At 37.7% G+C, this 20825-nt stretch overlaps 1 protein-coding gene across 1 annotated transcript in view; it reads left to right on the forward strand.

Annotated features, from left to right (window-relative positions):
* Window positions 1-14635, forward strand: part of LOC126168940 (retinol dehydrogenase 13-like) — a 92932-nt gene extending 78297 nt beyond the window's left edge. The window contains exons 4-7 of the mRNA XM_049920599.1: window positions 2120-2265; window positions 2382-2550; window positions 8182-8389; window positions 13862-14635. Of these exons, the coding sequence (XP_049776556.1) occupies window positions 2120-2265; window positions 2382-2550; window positions 8182-8389; window positions 13862-13961 (623 nt within the window). The 3' untranslated portion in view covers window positions 13962-14635. The remainder of the gene's footprint in view (window positions 1-2119; window positions 2266-2381; window positions 2551-8181; window positions 8390-13861) is intronic.
* Window positions 14636-20825: the final 6190 nt, after the last annotated feature.

The raw sequence follows: 20825 nt of genomic DNA on the forward strand, positions 1-20825 counted from the left end.
CACACAGTGCATCTTGGGAATGAAAAATGAACACTAAAAACATCAATCTGAAATTGACTTTTGGTTTTATTTTTGAAATGAGAAGCAAAATCTTTATGACGTCCAATCATTTGTGCTACACTACCTGTGGTTACAGAGTGGAACTTATCCCACAGCAAATGCTTCTTGTCAACTGATTCACAAACAACTTCAAAAATATCAGATCCTGTGGCATTATAATCAAGCAGTACCTAATCCGAGACTTCCTGAGTTACTGGCAGCTCCATATCGACACACATGCACAAATATTGAAAGCTGAGCTTCGGATATATCTGTGCTTTTGTCAAGTGTGAGTAAAGGTACAACAAAGCTAATGAGACATTGTCCTCCCTTCAACTGCCTGCAGCTCCCATGGAAACAAACATTCTGTAATTTCTGCCATACATGAAATTATGAGAGGTCCCACTGAAAGCGTCTTGCCACTCATTGGTATGAAGTTAGTGACTTTGTAGTTTCCTTGAACTGCTACTTCACTTGCATTTTCTTCACTGTCAGTCACCTGGAAAGTATAAACACGCTACAATAAATGAACTATGCTGCATATTTTTTTCTGTATTAAGAATTCTTTTGCCAACTCATGTCTCTTGTTATGTTGTTCTTAAGCCTGCTAATGTGGAAAAAAAACTTATCACCATTGTTTCAAAGAGTTATTTATACAAATCTTTTGCTGTGGATGAGGCATGGGTCCGCCACTCCCAGGCAAAAATTAAATGTCAATAAAAGCAGTGAGTGGCAGTCACTGGCCCAGCACAATATTTTGAAGTGGATTTCATCCAGAAGAAGCCTTTTTGAGACACAAGAGGAATCCTTCTCATTAATCACTTTAAAAATAAGTGAGAAATAGAGTGGGAGTTTTCTAATAATGAACTGTATTAAAAAAGGAGAGCAATTTCGACAAATGCCGCAGTCTTTTGCTACCAGGCTGTAAAACGTCTTATTTGCTCTCATATTGTGCTCTACCTAAATTTTAATAAAATAATCTGATCTTCAAACTTTTTGATGGTTTCATTTTAATGTGTTCAGCTTTTGATGCAGTATAAAACCATTAAATACTGAACAACTATTTGTTTTTTTGTTTGTCCCCCACCCCCTCCCCCACTCTATGAGATAATTTTACTTGTGTCAGATTTTCGTAAGAAACATAAGTGAGCCTTTTTTTTGCATTTTTTTAATATAAATTCACACTTTTTCCCCCTTTCATATACTCATTTACTTAAGGGTTCCTTTTGAGGTTGGGTGGGAGATAACTGTGTTTCCTCCACATAGCCAAGTAGAATTCAGAGGATAAAAGAATTGTCAGCAGTGTATATTAACCAGCAATCCGCATCTTATGTAGTCTACTTGATGGAAAGATTGCTCCATAGGGTGGGAGGATCAGAATTTAAAATAACATAAATTTTTGGCCAGAAAATTATGTTTCAGATCACCAGTCAGCTCTGTGTTCATTTGAAAATTGTTAGTTTTCTGAAGTCTTCTGAGAAAAACTTAAGATTCTCAGACTGTCTCATTACTGTAGTGATATGCCTGTAAGAAGGCAGATGGTAACCATATCCACAGCAGCAAGGACCAGTTTACCACGTGATGCTCCAGCAGTAGCATCATTCTGCTATGGATAGCTGTAGTGTGAACATTAGGGTACAAATAGAAAATTTAGTGCTGATTTTTGTGTTAGTTCAGGTATGGTGAAGATCATAGCCACTATAGCATTTATTGTAGCCGTAATAAAGTAGACTTATTAAAAAGCAACAGCAATAGTTTTTGACCATGTAAAGTTTTCATGGAAGAGTCAGAAACATAAACAGTAACAGTGGCTTAATTTGGCACTTAACCCAGTGTTGCCAGTTACCAGGATAGGCAGCAGCTGTAGCATGAGGCAATCTTGCAAAGTATTCTGTCTCTGCCTGCACAGAATACATACAATATTGAGATACAATGGAACTGTCATCATTCATCCACTTCAAGTTTCATAGTTCGTTACCAAACCAGTTACCAGTGATAAAAGTTTGCTTTCTGTTGTAGCAAATACATATAATAATATTTAGATATGTATTGAATTGTTTGTTTTGTTTCATATATTCAGAGCACAAAAGACTTGATATACTAATCAACAATGCTGGAGTAATGAGGTGTCCTCTTTCAAGAACTAAAGATGGAATTGAAACACAGCTTGGAGTGAATCACATGGGTCATTTTTTATTGACTAACTTGTTGCTAGATATAATCAAGGCAAGTTCACCTGTAAATTACACTCACTAATCTGTGACATTATCATGATTCTATTTTTCATAATAGTGTGATAATATTGTGTGTAAATTATTGCAGCAACGGAAATTTGTTGGCAGGCTTCTGCACCAAGCAGGATAATTAATATATCAAGTATAGCACACAAACGAGGAAAAATAAACATAGAAGATCTAAACAGTGAGAAACAGTATGATCCTGGAGAAGCTTACAATCAGAGCAAGCTGGCAAATGTGCTTTTTACAAAGGAACTCGCAAAGAGACTGGAAGGTAAGTCTGTATTTCTGAACTGCAGTTTGACATAAACAATCTTGGAAATTGATGCCAAATATTTAGGAAGTGGCTCTAAAACCCTACTGCTAAGACACAGCCAACCAGCTGTTGTAATGTTAATAATCTCCGCTACTGAGTGGAGAAATTTAGGGCCCCCATAATAGTCTAGGCACGTACTATTTACAGGAAGCGGCTGCTTTGGTAGTGCAGTATGTATGTGAGAATAATTTGTTTTAAGAACAGAGAACTACTCCTGAGGTTCGGTGATCTGTTATATGCTGTTTTCAGAGAGATCATCTACATTAAGTACAGTGGGAAACCTTTAACATTGTAAAAAATAAAGATAAAATGTTAATGTGGTATTAATTAACTGCAAGAGCATCTGAGAATTAGTCTCACATGTAATATCAGTAATCCCCATATGGTACTATACACAGAAAGATGGCTGAACACCGAAATGAATAGCAGTTAAATCTTAGAATATATGTCACTAGGCTAGTTAGACAACAATAGTGCTGGCATATTCACTGCAAAGAATTGGATCATACCTAGTGTGCTTATTACGCATACCAAATCAAAAATAATTAGGCAGTATTGCAGTGCTGGTGTTATTCTGTTGTTGATGATGATGATGATGCACTGCGGCGACCACAGCCATTACTAAAAACATCAGATGAATTCCCAATTGCAAATAATGACTACCATCAGCTGTAGAATGGAATGACGGCAATGAAAATTTGTGCCAGACCAGTATGGAAGTTTGGGTCCGGCCGTGAGTCATGCACTGTTAGCCAAATGGTAAGCCGACTGCTCGTGATGAGCAGGAAATCCAGGTTCGAGTTCCGATCTGGCACAAATTTTCATTGTCGTCATTTTGTTCTACAGCTTATGGTAGTCATTATTCGCAATTGCGAATTCATCTGATGTGTTTAGTAATGGCTGTGGACACCGCAGTGCATCATCATCAGAATAACACTGGCACTGCAATAACTTATTTATGTGCCGATACCAGGCATGCGACTTTGGAGCACAAAGTCTGATCCGTATGGGGATACACATAGTGGATGTGAGAGTACAGATTGTAGACGTATGGTTGACAACATATGGAAGTTTAGGTTGACCATGAGTCGTGCACGGATAGCCAAATGGTGAGGCAATCGCTTGCAGTGGAAAATCCGGGTTCGAGTCTCCAGCACAAGTTTTCATTGTTGTCGTTTCATTCTACAGCTGATGGTAGTCATTATGTGTAATTGTGAATTCATCTGAAAAATACTTGGGGTGAAGGTGTACATAGTAGTATGTCAAACATTACATGCTTTAATAGACCTCCTTCTGTAGGAGATATAGTGGAGTGTGTTTCAGGGAAAACTTAGAGAATGTTGCATGTATATATCCAGAACTGCTGTAGTTTTGTGGGGAGGGGAGTGGAGTGGGATTTCAACTTACAACCTGTAAATTGGAAGGCTTATTGGATTAGAATATATGAGAGGCACATGAAGTCATGTGGAATTGTTCCAAACATCTAACTCAAAAACATTGTCCTCATAGTTTCAAATGCTTTAGACAACAAGAAGCGATGTGGAGCTGGTTTGCAAACTTCCCACCCCTCTCCCACAGATTGACTTACTTGGTATGCACACCCAATCTTCTTCTCTGGGTAGCCAGCCACGTTGATCTCCAAAAAATTCTCCAAAGAATAATGCTGGTTAAGGGAATTTATCAGTCTCTCTCTCTCTCTCTCTCTACTCTTGAAATAATTTGGTACTCGAAGAACACCTTTAGTTCAGTCATGGTATATTTCAACTTCCACAAAAACAAATTCACCATTTCTCATATAAATATTCGAACTCGTACGAGTCAACCAAGTTGTCAAACATTAAACTCTATTAAGATACATTTACAACAGAGTTGGTTCAATAACCACCAGAAAATATGAACATGTCTTGCTTCTAGCAAGTCCAACACATGAGTTACTTAAAAGTTTAATCTCATTTCTTCATTTGTCCTTAACAATTATCACAGTCACTAAACTAGCAAAGAATAGCACAGGCTCTTCTCTACACATACACTGAAACTCTATGGATCGTACAGTAGTTACTTGTCGGCCGCCGTTCAGCCGCCACATCCACATTTTGCTCGTGACTGTTTTTAGACCTGCACACACAAACATACAATTCGCAGTACGTTGGATTCATCTCTCTCACACTTCTATTTAAAATATTGTGGGTTAGAGATGGAGGAAGGCCAAGTGGTGATTGTTGGTGATAAAAGCATATTCATAAACTCAGAGAATGGTTTATAAAACTACAGTTACTGTAACATTCTTTATCAGCAACTATAAAATAGTGAAATCAGTAGTTATTTTGTAACTATTATTTTTGAAGGTACACAGTGGAGTCTTCCTAAAGAATCTTGTTTTCATTGATTGTATTTTCCATAAATAAAGTGTTTTTTGTTATTATTTGTGCTGTTATTTGGATAAAAGCACATAATTTAAACTAGTTTTGTAAATGTGAAGTTCACTGAGTTCCTTAAGTGCAAAAACCATCATAAAAGAATCTTTATCTTTTGGTAGAAAAAATTTATTTTCTCTTTTCAGGAGACGGTTTTCTTTCCAAAAGCCAAAATTTTTTCTTTTACATTACTGGCTGAATCTTGCAAATAATATGAATGATGACTTTTTTATTTTGTTTTCAAACATTTTTATGAAACAAAACTGAAATATGAAACAAGATTTTATAGTTCAGAATGTTGATCTGCACAGATAATATACAAGTGTGAAGAGTGGCAGTATACAAAAGTTTCTCCAATTTGAATTTATGTCTTATTGACTACAGACATATCAAAACACTGGTAGGCCTTTCCCCCGCACCAATCCTGAATAAGTGTAGTGAGCAGCATGAATCTAAGTGGTTACATTTATCTTTTATGATCTAGTGGTAAGGGACATAAGTCCAGTTCCTAATAATTTGACTTAAGATCACATGTAATACCATGATGATAATGAAGTCCCATATTCCTTTACAGAGCGTAGGGGAATGGTACGGGACACCCGCACCGCCGTACTAGGCGAGGTCCTAGTGGAGGTGATTTAACAGTGCCTTCCTTCGAATGTAATGCCAACATACTGTTTTATTTGCAGGAAAGGGTCAGCAGCCTTGCTGTAGCCCATATCCAATTTAGGCAGTGTTAAAAGGATGTGCTCTCTAAATCGGTCATGGGCTGGAGGAAAACCATTATTTTCCTTCCACAAATGAAGTAGTGTGTGGGTATTATGGACGTTATTTTAAGTTGAAACTGCAGAAATTGAACTTATTTACCTTCCAGGTACCAATTTTTGCTGTTGTGTTCATTATTTTGTAGTGGTAGTTCTGAAATAACTGTGTAGCTCAAGTGCAGAATGAGCTTTCTGTGTGTTGGAGTTCGACAAAAACAAGTGTGCTACAGCTGTTCAACGGATGTTCAGAACCAAGTACAGTAAGAAGCCACCAACAAAAAAGACCATTTACCACTGGCACAACAAATTCATTACAAAGGGTTGATTGTGCCTTGCAAAGAGAAGCGGACGTCCCAGTGTGAGTGAAGTGAATGTGTAGTGCATACGAGAGACATTTATAAGGAGTCCAAAGAAATCAGTGCGTCGTGCATCCTGTGAACTCGAAATGGCTCCAATGACAGTGTGGAAAGTCTTGCGACAGAAGCTGTCATTGTGAACTTCGTGGGTACTTGAACATGGAGCTGTCGCATCGATGGATCGACCATGCTACAGAAGGGGACAGCTGTTTCATAAAATGGCCTCCCCAATCACCAGATGTCACTCTGTGTGCCTTTTTCTGTAGGGCCACATTAAAGATCTGGTGTATGTACTGTCCCTACCACGTGATGTGGCAGAGCTCCAGGAGAGAATATGGGAAGCGACTGCCACAGTCGACAATGCCATTCTGGGATGGGTATGGCAAGGATTCGATTACCGTATTGATGTCTGCCAAGTCACTCATGGTTCGCATATCAAATGTCTGTAAAAAACACTTTCAGAGTTTCTCTTCAAAATGCAATATGTATGACATCTGTACAATGTTTAGTTCTTGTGCAGTAAATAATTGAAAGTGTTCCCGGACTGTATGTACACCCCGTATATACAGAGAGTTTGACAAGAGTGGAACTACCTCAACAAAGGAATATATTTGATATATTACACTCAAGTGCCAAAGAAACTGGTAAAGGATGCGTATTCAAGTACAGAGATATGTTAACAGGCAGAGTATGGTGCTGCAGTCCGCAACACCTATGTAGGACAATAAGTGTCTGGCGCAGTTGTTAGATTGGCTACTGCTGCTACAGTGCCAGGTAATCAAGATATAAGTGAGTTTGAACTTGGTGTTGTAGGTGGTGCACAAGCGATATGACATAGCATCTCCGAGGTAGCGATGAATTGGGGGTTTTCCCGTGTGACCGTTTCACAAGTGTACTGTGAATATCAGAAATCCAGTAAAACATCAAATATCTGACATTGCTGTGGCCGAAAAAGATCCCGAAAAAATGGGACCAATGATGACTGAAGAGAATCGTTCAGCGTGACAGAAGTGCAACCATTCCACAAATTGCTGCACATTTCAATGCTGTCCATCAACAAGTGTCAGCGTGCAAACCATTCAAAGAAACATCATCGATATGGGCTTTCGGAGCCAAAGGCCCACTCATGTACCCTTAATGACTGCATGACATAAAGCCTTGCTTGGGCCCTTCCGCACTGACATTGGACTGTTTATGACTGGAAACATGTTGCCTGGGTGGACGAGTATCAAACAGATGGACATGTACAGGTATGGAGACAGCCTCATGATTCCATGAACCCTGCATGTCAGCAGGTTACTACTGTTCAAGCTGGTGGAGGCTCTGTAATGGTGTGTGCAGTTGGAGTGATATGGGACTTCTGATACGGCTAACTATGACTGTGACAGGTGACACATACGTTAGCATCCTGTGTGATCACCTGCATCCATTCATATCCATTGTGCATTCCAACAGACTTGAGCAATTACAGCAGGACTGTTCGACACCCCACACATCCAGAATTGCTACAGAGTGGCTCCAGGAACACTCTTCTGAGGTGAAACACTTGCGCTGGTCACCAAACTCTCCAGATATGAACATTATTGAGTATATCTGGGATGCCTTGCAATGTGCTGTTCAGAAGAGACCTCCACCCTCTCGTACTCTCACAGATATATGGACAGTCCTGCAGGATTCATGGTGTCAATTCCATCCAGCACTACTTCAGACATTAGTCGAGTCCATGCCACGTCATGTTGCAGCACTTCTATGTGCTCGCAGGGGTCCTACACAATATTATTAGGCAGGTGTACCAGTTTTTTTGGCGCTTCAGTTTAAAACTTCCAATAACACAGTTAAAAATAGAAATGAAATTATGTAGTCTATGGTATCCACAACTCATTTGTAATCGATGTATATAAATCACACAGTTGGAAACAGTTTTGAAATCATATAAATACTCAATTACAGTCTGTAGACTTCCTTAACATCTATGAGCATAGATAAAGTAAGTGTGTTAGGGAGATATGCACTTCTTGTAAGAGAACACTTATATATGTCTAATTGATATTACAGGCACAGGTGTGACGGTAAATGCTGTGCACCCTGGAATTGTTGATACAGATATAACTCGGCATATGAGCTTCTATAATAGCTCCATCTCAGCCATTTTTTTGAAACCATTTGTGAAATTGTTTATTAAAAGTCCAAGGAAAGGGGCACAAACGACAATTTATGTTGCATTGGATGAGTCTCTACAGAATGTTTCAGGAAAATATTTTAGGTAAGTAACAGGCAGAATACTGGGTAATGACAATAAATTCTTTATTTCCATATTGTTGTGATTACTCTTTCATGAAGGAAAATGAAATCTTTATCCATTTTTATTGCTAATAAACACAAATATAATTCTTTGATGTGAAAGAAATTGCATACCTCAAGAGTCCAGAATTTGTTGGTACAACAAGCAGGCGATTTTTTTCCCGTGAAGGCAGTGCAAAAAGTCCCTAATTATTAAATGTGAAAAAGAAGAGTGGTTTAATACACAACACTAATGAAATGATACTATGATGATAAAGTGGTATTGAAGTTGATGAGTGCTCTGTTTTAAGCGAAGAGATCAAGTGACGGACTATCTGGAGTTGTTTCGTCTTTTCCCCTCCTTGGTATTTTTCTTCTTCTTCTTCTTCTTCTTCTTCTTCTTTGCAGATGGATCACTTAGGGCCACGCATAATCAACATTTGTTTGCCTTCCTTTTCACCCAGTATTCCTGCACTTTCATTTCTTACTTTTGAAATTGGACTGAGGAAAGTACACAAATCACAATGGCATTTAGCAATCTCTGACATACTGCTGCATATATATGCACCCCATTTTTCTGTTCTTCCGTTAAGTCCCTGAAATCTTCATGCTTCAGTGATGCAGAATCGGAAAACTCATTTAAGGCATGCCTCCACACTACATGATCATATTTCTCTGTCACTTCTACACTGTTTTAGCTTCATAAGCAACGAATGGGCTAGCTTTCGTTGAGTAGACCACGTATGTCAGTTAGTTTTTCTCTCTTCTTCCTCAAATGCCCATGTGTTTGTGATTTTTCTGATTTCATTTCTGTCATGTAGATTTGGAGACCCTATTTCTCTCAGGTCTTTTTCCGTCTGTTTGTACCAGTTCGGGCTTGTAGTTTTGTTCTTTAAAAATGTATGGATTTTGTGCGTTAACCTGTTTGAGTCCATTCTTTCTAAATGTCCCATGAATTGGATTCTTCTCATGCGCATTGTGTCTGTTATTTTGGAGATATTTTTATATATTTCTGCATTGGGTTTTGGATAATGCACACCATCTTTAGTTCTTGGTCCTAGGATTTTCCTCATTATTTTACGTTCTTTCACTTCTAATTCCCCTTTTAGAGTTCTGCGTTGAAGGTTTAGTGTCTCAGATGTGTAGAGAGTTTTGGGTTTGGTTACTGTTGTGTAGTGATATATTTTGTAGTTCCCCGAGAGACTCTCTTTGTTGTAAACGTTTTTTGTTAACTGAAATGCCGTCTCCATTCTCTGGACTCTTGATCTGACAGATTTCTTTTCATTTCAATTTTCTGCAATCCATTCACCTAAATATTTAAATTCCTTTACTAGAGAGATGTAATTATTACCAATTTTGAGATCAGAAGGTGCATCTTTGATGTCAGTCATAAATTTTGTTTTTTCAAATGAAATTTGCAATCCTACTTTTGCTGCCTGCTCTTGTAATAATTCTAGCTGTTTCTGTGCATCGGTAATGTCTTGGGTGATCAGTGCCATGTCATGAGCAAATGCTAAACAGTCTAATTCTATGCCCTTATATTTTGGTCCCAGTCTGTGTGCTGGTGCACCTGCTTTTCTCCATTCTCGAACAACTTTTTCGAGAACACAATTGGAGAGCACTAGGGACAAAAATGGAAGGAAGATTGGAGATCAACTTCATGTTGATGATTAGGTCATTAGGCATGGAACACAAGCCAGAATTCGAAAAGGACAGGGAAGGAGTATGCTTGCTCATTTTAAAACAACCATTATGATATTCATCTTAATTAGTGTAAGAAAACCACAAAAAACCTGAATGCGAGTTGACAGGTTCAGATTTGTACATTGCTTGACCAAAATGCATGTCAAGTGACTAAAACCATCTTAGTGAACAAGTAAACTGAGTTTTGTTTAAATGTTGCCATGTAAAAGCCTATGTGATAACATGAATCAGAACATTCCAGAATGCTGAATGCCATCTCTTGTTGTGGTCTTCAATCAGAAAACTGCGTCGGTGCAGCTCTCCACACAAGTCAATTTGTTGCGAGCCTCTTCATCTCTGTATTACTACTGCAAGCTACATCCATTGTAATGTTGTGGCTGTATTCATTTTTAAGTTTCCCTCTACAATTTTTACACTTAGCACTTCCTTCTGTTACCAAATTGACAATTCCAGGATGTATCCTGTCAGTCAATCCCTTCTGTTAGTCAAGCTATGCCATATTCTTTTTTCCCCAGTTCAATATGTTACCTTTCATTAGATCTATCCATTTAATTTTCATCATTCTTCTGCAGCATCACATTTCAAAAGTTTATATTCTCTTCTTGTGTAAACAGCTTATTGTCCATTCTTCAATTCTGTTCAAGGCCACACTCCAGACAAAAATCTTCTGAAAAGAGTTCCTTACACGTAAATTTATATTGGTGGTTAACAAATACTCCTTTTTTAAAAATGCTTTTCATGCTGTAGCCAGTCTACATTTTATACCCTCTTTGCTTTGGCCACAATCAGCTTTTTGGTCATCCAAATAACAAAACTCATCTACTGCTTTTAGTGTATCATTTCCAAATCTAGTTCACTAATATCACAAAATTTAATTAGATTGAAGTCCATAACCCTTATTTACTTTTGTTGATATTTATCTTACAATCCCTTTCCAACTGCTCTTCGAAGTCCTTTGCCATATCTGACAGAATTACAATGTTACTGGGAAACCTCAGAATTTTTATTTCTTCTCCCTGAACTTTAATTCCCTGTCGAAATTTCTCCTTGGTTTTCTATACACCTTGCTCAGTGTACATATTGAATAACATTGGGGATATGCTACAACCCTGCCTCAACTACTTCTTCCCTTTTGTGTCTTTTGGCTCTACAGTCTGGTTTTTGTTCAAGTTGTAAATGACCTTTCATTCCCTGAATGTTATCACTGCCACCTTCAAAATTTCAAAGAGTACATTCCATTCAACTTTGTCAAAATCTTTCTCTAAATTTATGAATTCTAGAAATATAGGTTTGCCTATCCTCAACCTACCTTCTAAGACAAGTCATGAGGTCACTATTATCTTAATAATTATTACATTCTTTGGAACCAATTCTGCGAGCTCTGCTTCTACCAGTTTTTCTATTCTGCTGCAAATAATTAGTACATTCTTCCAGTTCTGTTCATTCACCACACGACACATTTTGCAATTAAAAGCATCTAGATCTCCAAATAAATTTCCTTATGTATTACACCACTTCAGCTACTGCCATCACCAGATATCAAGTCACTTTGAACTTCCAGAGTAAGATTCATTGTCAATATTAAAACCAATGCCTAATCAGGGCATCAACTAACCGAAATGATGCAATAAACAAAGAAATTTATTTAGCAATCCAGATGGTTTTAGTCACAAAATATCCACAATGACTGTGGACTCACAGAGGCAGTTTATTCCCTTTGTCGATAACATGAAACAGTTTGATGAATTCACACCTCTCCAGTCACTGAGGCAGTTTGAAGTGGCTTGTATCCATATCACTGCAGAGCATTGAATTTTTAGTGCTTGAGATTGTTACTTGGTGAAATAACAAGAAATTTTTGTGGCCTGCAGATCTTGGTAACACATATTTTAAATTTGTTCTCATCCTCCTTGAGGATGACTGTAAATGTAAATGGTGCCCTTCTTTATTCCAGCTGATGATAAGTAGTCTGGGCACAAAGAGATGTACAAGGGCTACCTGATGCCGTATTGGAATTATTCGCTAAATTTTAGCCCACTCATATTTTGTATCTGAAGTCTAATACAGAACCACGTATGTCACCAATTTGACGTTACTTTTCTGCCTTGTAGTCTTGTATCAATTAGTGTATTAATTATACAGCTTGTGATGAGTGATGAAGCAGTTTCTGACCCTACGGGCAGTACCAGATATTTTTTCCACGCCTTGGAGTGAAGCTAGAAATACAATTTAACAGTGTTGCTCAATGTTGTGAGCAGGAGAACTAAAATAAAGAGTTGCTCCACACACTCCCTGAATTGATGAGATGAACAGTGACGTACACAGGAGTGAGCTTCAGTTGTGTGCGAGTAAGTCAGAGTTTTCGCAAAGATAATTCTGGGAGAGGTAAATTTCGGTTCAAATATTTCAATTTTCTGGTGATTGGAAATGGCACTTCCCCTTGTCTAAATTACTTTAAAATGCTCATTTTGTTTGTGTATATAAAAGCACTATAATTTTTTGTAGGAACTCCTGGTACAAGGAGAGGTCCCCAGGGGTGGGATCAATGTTTTGAAATCACGTATGTGGTTGTGTGGGTTAGATTCCCACCCTACAGCCATTTACCTTGGTGGGCACTGATTTGCGAGTAATAAAAAATTATTTTCCTGTGATGCATTATATGACTAAACATGCAATAACTAGGTTGTTAAAGGTAAACTTTCACGGCCAGAAATGTCACAGTTAATAAAATTTAATTTTGTGGGTTATTATTCCGTGGTCAAATGGATTGCACCTTAAAACTCAATGTCTTGTTCCTATCTGTGGGGGGCATTTTCAATGGAACAATAGCTTCTTTGAATGTCTGGTTATTAGACATGCAGTACATACAGCTTGTATAGTAGCCAGTAGATGGTACTGTCAGAGGAGCATAAACTGGGATTTAGTGCCAGTGTAGTGCCAGCACTGTGTGACATAAGTGCAGCTTGTTAGCCCCACATTACTCCTCCCTCCTTAGCAGCATATGTACTCGGAGTCAGTGAGCAGAACTTGCTTCATCCACTCCCTTCACCCTGCTCAGAAGTCGCTCACCTCCTTGTGAGCAGGCTATAGCGTCATGGTCAACTGATCTCTCTATATTTGTAGGGACATTATTTTAATATGTACAGAGAGAGTGAGTAATCTGTTTTCTGGTCCTAAAGGTCAACTATACATATACATAATTGTTACTTCATTGTAGTGCTTACATAGTTCTTACTTTTTTACTGTGGGTTTTCAGTCCACTCTTGTTTTTAATATCCCCAGGTCCTGACTCCAACCCTATTTCTTTAAATGATTACAAATCTTACAGAAATTTTGCAGGTGTTAAAGACTTCATCATAGGCCTAATATGGCTTAGATCGTGCTAACATCTTTATCAGTATTCTGTTCTTATTCAAGGACAACTATATCTTTCTTTACTGGCTTTTTCTGCATACTCTGTGGACTTCTATTTAAGAATGATACTGCTTTTATATCATGTGAATAATTAAAAGCTTTAGAATTTGTTCAAAAATTTTACGCACTTCTGAAGTTTCTTAAGGATATTTTACTGTCATTAATTTGCTGCTGTAGTTTTCATTCCATGTTGTTATACATGTAAGGCCTCGCAATAAATTGGAATTCTTTGCTGTTCTTGTTTTGCGTACATCAAGTTGCTTACAAAATGTATTGAATAGCAACAATCATCTAAAATTCAGATATAAGTTGTAACTGACACAAATATTTGTTTCAGTAACTGTAAGGAAGAAGACGTTGGACCTCAAGGGAAAGAGGATGTAACAGCCAAATGGCTGTGGCTAGTTAGCGAGAAGTGGACAAAACTAAACATTTGACACATCAGTGATATATCTTTAGTGTCAGATTTTAAACTGTGTATTCATGAAAGCTTTTATTATATGTAAATAAATGCAATATAATATTTTGTGCTTATTTCTTCATTATTTGAAATACTCTCTGAAATTATTATTCAAATAATAATGTGATAAAATTTTGTATTCAGGAAAGTCGTAAATGGCAAAATTGATCCATGGAAGACAGAGGGTTGTTGCTGAAGAAAATTATGGCAGCACATATAGAAAAAAAGATGATGATATCACTATAATCTTCACAGAGAGTGTATTGTGTCATGTCTTCAGTAAAATGTATTAGGTTTTGGCATTCCAGGAGTCACGGCTTCTCTACATCTGGTAGGAAATACTTACAGAAGGCCTAGTTTTTAGACCTTTGGATTTTTCTTAAGGATAAATGGAAAACATGAAATTGGTGGAAGCAGGGAAAGGGGGAGGGGTAGTGTGTTCTAATCAGGCAAGGAACATTGTTCCACAAGGTTGTCTCTAGTGACATGTTTCTGTTTGTTTCTGTCAGCCATATTATGAATTAAAACCCCGGAAGGTAAATATAGACCCACCCAACTTTCTTTATGTTAATTTGAAATAGACATACTTGATTTTTTTGTTCATTAATGGAAGATAATCATCATACTTATAATATAAATAATTTGATAGTGCAGTGCAATAAATTTCAAATATAAAATGTTTGAGGATTTTGAATATTACCATATTGCTCTTTATAATAGACTAGAGTAATTAGTATGTAAAATTACATTGTATTTAGCTCTTTTAAGATTATTTTAGTCAAACAAGCTGTTTTGATAAATAATGAACAGATAAAGAAAAACAGGAAATTTTTACAAAGAAATAAGAACAATGCAGATTATATAAAAACCGTTACCTTTTTTCCCACTTTTGGCTATTTCTGCTTTGTTATATTTCATTCATTCTTATTTGCTTCATGGTAAGGACAATGTTTTTTTTTATAAATGTATAATAAATAAGAAACTCATATTTTATTTAGGCCTCCAATGATACTTTGTCTCTTCACTTTTTTTCAGGCTTATTACTTTCTTACTTCCATTCAGTTTTATTACAACAATTGGTATGGAAAGCTGGGCTTTGAACAGTAGTTTAGTAACTAAAAACAGAATATTTTAGAATTGTGAGAGGAGTAAATAACAGGGTCAGTACATACCTTAAAGAGGCAGAATTTCAATTACTTGCTTATAGAAACACTCAAAAGCAGAAAAGAATTATACCAAGTTTTCTGAACTTGTAGGTTTGTTACTCTTGGAAGAAGAGGAATGGGTTTGACAAGAGTAGCAAGTCACTCAGACACCAGGATACTGGGATCTACTTGCTGTGAGAATGTGAATTTTCTTGTTGATAACAGTGAATTAAATATATTTAGTCTACTCAACAAACAGTGGCAGGATAAAACATATCTAAAAGATATGGAAATGCGCAAGCTTTCAGAGCCAATGGCTCATTCTTCTGGCAGAACGGTTGAAGGTGCAGTAAGAGGGATGAAGGAAAAGAGCTGATGAGGTTTAGGAAATGGGGAGATGTATGGAAAAGTGCCCAGAACCATGGGTCAGGGGAGACTTACAGGATCAGATAAAAAAGAAAGACTGATAGTTGGTACTGCACCAGAAGAGGTTTGAAAACCTGAGAACTTAGTGATAGAAAATAGGGTAATAATCAAGATAGACATTACTGGGGGGGGGGGGGGGGGGGGGGGGAAACAACATTGTGCTAGTATCAATAAGAGCAGAAAGCTCAGTGCATTATATGTGTTATGCAGGTGGGGGTTGGATGGGGAACTGAATGACAGAAAAATAAAAAGGAGCAAAGAAAATGAATAATTGCTGAAAATAAGTGCTGAGACCTCAGAAATTAACATAAATTTAGAGCAGGCAGGTGACAAGAAACAAGCACATGTTGTAGAACCATCTCTCAGCTATGATGATCTGGGAAACTGGTGCCAGGAGGATGGCGCATGTGTAAAAACAGGTGCCGAGATCACAAGTTTCATGTTGTAGAGTATGGTCTACTACAGGATATTGTGTTTTGCCAATATAAACCCTCTGTCTATGCCCATACATCCTAACTGATAACTTGGTGGTAGTCACGGCAGTGTAGAAGGCTGAACAGTGTTTACATAACAACTGGTACATGACATGCTGTTTCTCTGCTGGCTGTCCCTTTGATAGTATATGTTTTACCCATTACAGGGCTTGTGTAGGTGGTAACAGGAGGGCGCATTGGGCAAGTCTAATGTGCTCAAAAGTTTTATTTGGCTTCTTCTACATTATTTGTATTTTTCTGAAATTTTTGTTGCTTTTGTTCTGTTCTTTCTCTCATTTTTTGTCCCTGTGCTTTGTTTTCACCATTACCACCATGTCTAATACTCCAAATCACCTCTGGTTATGACAAATCCATCACATATCATGTTTAGTCCTTTCAAAAAACATGCTTTTGTGCTATCTAAACTGAGGTCCCATACTATGTTTCTTGAAGCCTACTTGTCTCTGGGAGCTACTCCAAAAGGTCTAACTTTGAAAGTCCCTGGTTCTAGATGTAATCCTACTCATCACCAGCTCCTTTTACAGTTTCAATAACCACAATTTATTGCACTTACCAAGATAATCTGCGACCTATAAACCTTGTTTGCCAATTTCTGCTCATCCAGGCTGTTTCCCTGTATAAAAACCTTCAGTTACCTGTCCCTTGTGTTTGCTTGGATGATATCATCCACCTAACCAACAAGAAAGTGCAATTCACTTCAAAACAGTATCCTACTTTCTTCTAAAGTACCTCAACAGGTGCTGTCCCCCTCCAGCTCCATAAACAGCCATACAGTTACTGACCACTTCTCTCATACAAACTGAGTTTGGAATAACTTCTCAACTTCCTCCAGTCTCTACCACTGCCTCAAGGAGCAATATCCCATTGTATGACTTGAACAACCACCTACCACTACCTATACTGGCCCAGTAATTGGCAAAACATATATTGTCAAAGGGAGAGTCTCTTGTGAAATGACACATGTTGTATACCGCTTGTTACATAACACTGTCCATCCTTCTACATTGATATGACTACCACCAAGTTATCAGTTAGGAAGAATGGGCATAGACGGAGGGTGTATATTGGCAGCATACATTATACTGTTACAGAGCAAACTCTACAACATGAAAGTTGTGCCCTCGGTGTTTGTTTGAACACATATCCCATCTACATTCTCGCTCTTGACACCAGTTTCTCAGAACTCCGCCTGTGGGAACCAGTGTTACAGCATGTCCTTGGTTCTCACCATCCACCTCCCCTAAATTTACATTAATTTCTTTGGTCCCAGAATTTCTTTTCAATAATTATACCTATTGTTTGCCCCATTTTATTTTCTGGTTTATCTTTCTGCATAATTACGTTGTCATAGTGAAAACGTCATACACTGCCAGAGTTATTTAGATATCACTGTATTAGGTATAGGACATCAAGTTCCATGCATGAGACTATTCAAAATTTATGTACCATTATGTAAGATACTCTCTAAAGCTCTTGTCTTTGGTTAAATTAATTTTTTGCAGCTATTGGATTTAAGTGTGGGACTTTTACATAGAGAACACACTTTGTTATGAAATAAACCTGACCATGTGCCTATACAAATGTGTGCCTTATACTCTTAAAATATTAAAGTTATTCAGTTGAAAAATGAAATACGTCACTTTGAAATAATAACACTAGGAGTCAAATTATTTTGTTTTGTTGGCCCTTTAACATGTAACACACTTCCCTAACGATGCCTAAACTTATCCAGTCTTGTATTATGCTTGTGTCACATTTTTCCACACTAATTAAACAGGCAGTCACGAAAGTTACTGATTCACAAACACAATATTGTTTCAGCTTTAAATCTCATAATTAATCACTTGCTCCTTTCCTTGAAATAACTGAATTACTCAAACACTACTTTTCTCCTGCAAACAGAGATAGCACATTCAACTCATAATTACACTATCTAGCAAATTATTCATATCTTCATACTATTCATACACATTTGAGGGGTGCACACCGCACTATGTGCAAACTCAACAACGATTCTACTGAGCACACACCAAGACGTCGTGTGACCACTAGCATTGGGGCATTGTTGATGTGTTATAACATGGAAAAGGCATACTCAGTTTAAAAAGTTCCAGAACCCAATGATAAGTAAGGAGTACAATATTGATACATTATGACATCAAAGATATCATTACTCCTTACATCCCCATGCCATCTCCCAGTAGACCTTCGTTTTTTTTTTTTCCCCTAGAAACACAAGAAAGAAGACCTAAAAGAAAAAAAAAATCACATATTGATGAACAAGCCAGCAGTGGTGCCATCCTGAACTATTATACTGTAACACAATAAAAATATCAACCACACTTCACACTCTCTTGTCTCTCACCAAAAATTTATAATTGTTTAGATTTTTGTTAATAAACATGACAAATGGGCAATCAACACCCACGAATAAAACTGTATGAGCAAAAAGAGAAATCAGGATTCCTTTTTATGTCAGTTAAGTCTCAATGGCATACAACTCATACTGGTCATTAATTTTTCTCAGTAAACAGTATCATATAATGATGGAAAAAAGTCCCAACACCAAGAAATAATTAATGCAGGGTAGTGAAATTTGGGTGATACATTTGTGTAGACTGAATGCTGAAAGGCAAAATCAGTCTTAAATGATGATGATGATGACATTTGTGTAGGTTACATATTTAAGTGATGAATGTTGCAAGATTACAGGTTAATGTAAGTGTGGGACAAGCCACTGCAAATATGAAGTGCTGATACATTAATAACTGGTGTAACCACCAGGATGTTGAACGCAGATGTGTATGCATTGTGTCATACAGGCGTGAGCTGGAGTTCCATGACTGTTGCATTTGGTTGGTCAATACAGGGATGGTTAATGCTGGTCGTGGATGATGTACACCTACATCTACACTCTGCAAACCACCGTGAGGTGCACGGCAGAGAGTATGTCCCATTGCACCAGTTATTAGGGTTTCTTCCCATTCTATTCACATATGCAGTGCATAAAAATGATTGCTTGAATGCCTCTGATCATGCAGTAATTATTCTAATCTTATCGTTAAAATCCCTATGTGAGCAATACATAGGGGGTTGTAGTAAATTCCTAGACTCATCACTTAAAGCAGGCTCTTGGAACTTTGTTAATGGACTTTATTGGGATAGTTTACATCTATCTTCAAGAGTCTTCCAGTTCAGATCCTTCAGTATCTCTGTGACAACTATCCGAAGGATCAAACAAACCTGTGACCATTCATGCTGCACTTCTCAGTATACGTTCAGTATCCCTGCTACTATTATTTGGTACGGAACCCACACACTTGAGCAATATTCTAAAACTGGTCACATGAGTGATTTGTAAGCAATCTCCTTTGTAGACTGATTGTGCCCAGTATTCTACTAATAAACTGAAGTCTACTATCTGCTTCCATCCTGTGTGATCATTCCATTTCACATCCCTACAAAGTGGTTCACCCAGGTATTTGTATGAGTTGGCCGTTGGCCAATTCTAACTGTGACTCATTGACATTATAATAGAATACTACATTTTTTATTTTGTGAAGTGCACAATTTTACATTTCTGAACATTTAAAACAAGTTGCCAATCTTTGCACCACATTGAAACATTATCAAGATTCTACTGAATATTTATGCAGCTTGCATCAGACATTATTTTGTCATAAATGCCTGTTTCATCTACAAAAAGTCTGAGATTACATTTAATATTGTCTGTAAAGTCATCAGTATACAACACAAACAGCAAGGGTCCCAACACACTTCTCTGGGTCATACATGAAGTTGCTTCTACATCTGAGGATGACTCTCAATCCAAGATAACATACTGCATCCTTCCTACCAAAAAGTCCCCAATCCAGGCACAAGTTTCACCTGATACCCCCACATAATTGTACTTTTGGCAATAAGCAAACGTGTGGGACTAAGTCAGATGCTTTTTACCTGCCTTTATCCAAAACTTGCAGTATGTCATGAGAAAAGTCCGAAATGAGTTTCACATTGCCATTGCTTTCGAAATCCATGCTGGTTGGCATTGAGGTGGTCATTCTGTTCAAGATACCTCGTTATACTTGAACTCAGAATATGTTCTAAGATTCCACAAGAAATCAATGCCAAGGATATTGGACAATAGTCTTGTGGATCACTTCTACACCAGCTCTTGTAGACAGGTGTAACCTTCTTCCCCCCACCCCCACCCCCCACCCCCCCCCCACCCCAAGGAACTGGGCATAGTTTTTCATTTGAAGGATCTCCAGTAGATTATATTTAGAAAAGGGGCTAACTCAGCTGCAAATTCAGTGTAGAGTCTGATAGGGATTCCATCAGGACCTGGAGCTTTGCTTAGTTTTAATGATTTCATCTGTTTCTCAACACCACTGACACTAATACTTATTTCATTCATCTTTTCAGTGGTATGAGGATTCAATTGGGATATTCTCCTGGGTTTTCCTTTGTAAAATAACGTTTGAAAACAGGGTAAGCATTTCAGATTTTGCTTTGCTACCCTCATATTTCAAGTTTCTGTCTTATTCGCTAGGGACTGGACTCTAGCTTTCGTGCACATAACAGGCTTTACATACAATGCTGGAGTCGTCGTCCAATAAAGTTCCATATCTGCACGACTGGAGACAGACCTGGTATTGAGACGCCCAAGGCAACATGTTGACTCACGGTAGAATATGTTGCCTTACAACAGCAGTATGTGGTTAGAGGGCACGAGAGAGCACCTGCTGTCATATGAAATTGCACACCACACCATAG

The sequence above is a fragment of the Schistocerca cancellata genome, chromosome 1 (genome assembly GCF_023864275.1).
Source record: "Schistocerca cancellata isolate TAMUIC-IGC-003103 chromosome 1, iqSchCanc2.1, whole genome shotgun sequence".
NCBI classification, from domain to species: domain Eukaryota; kingdom Metazoa; phylum Arthropoda; class Insecta; order Orthoptera; family Acrididae; genus Schistocerca; species Schistocerca cancellata.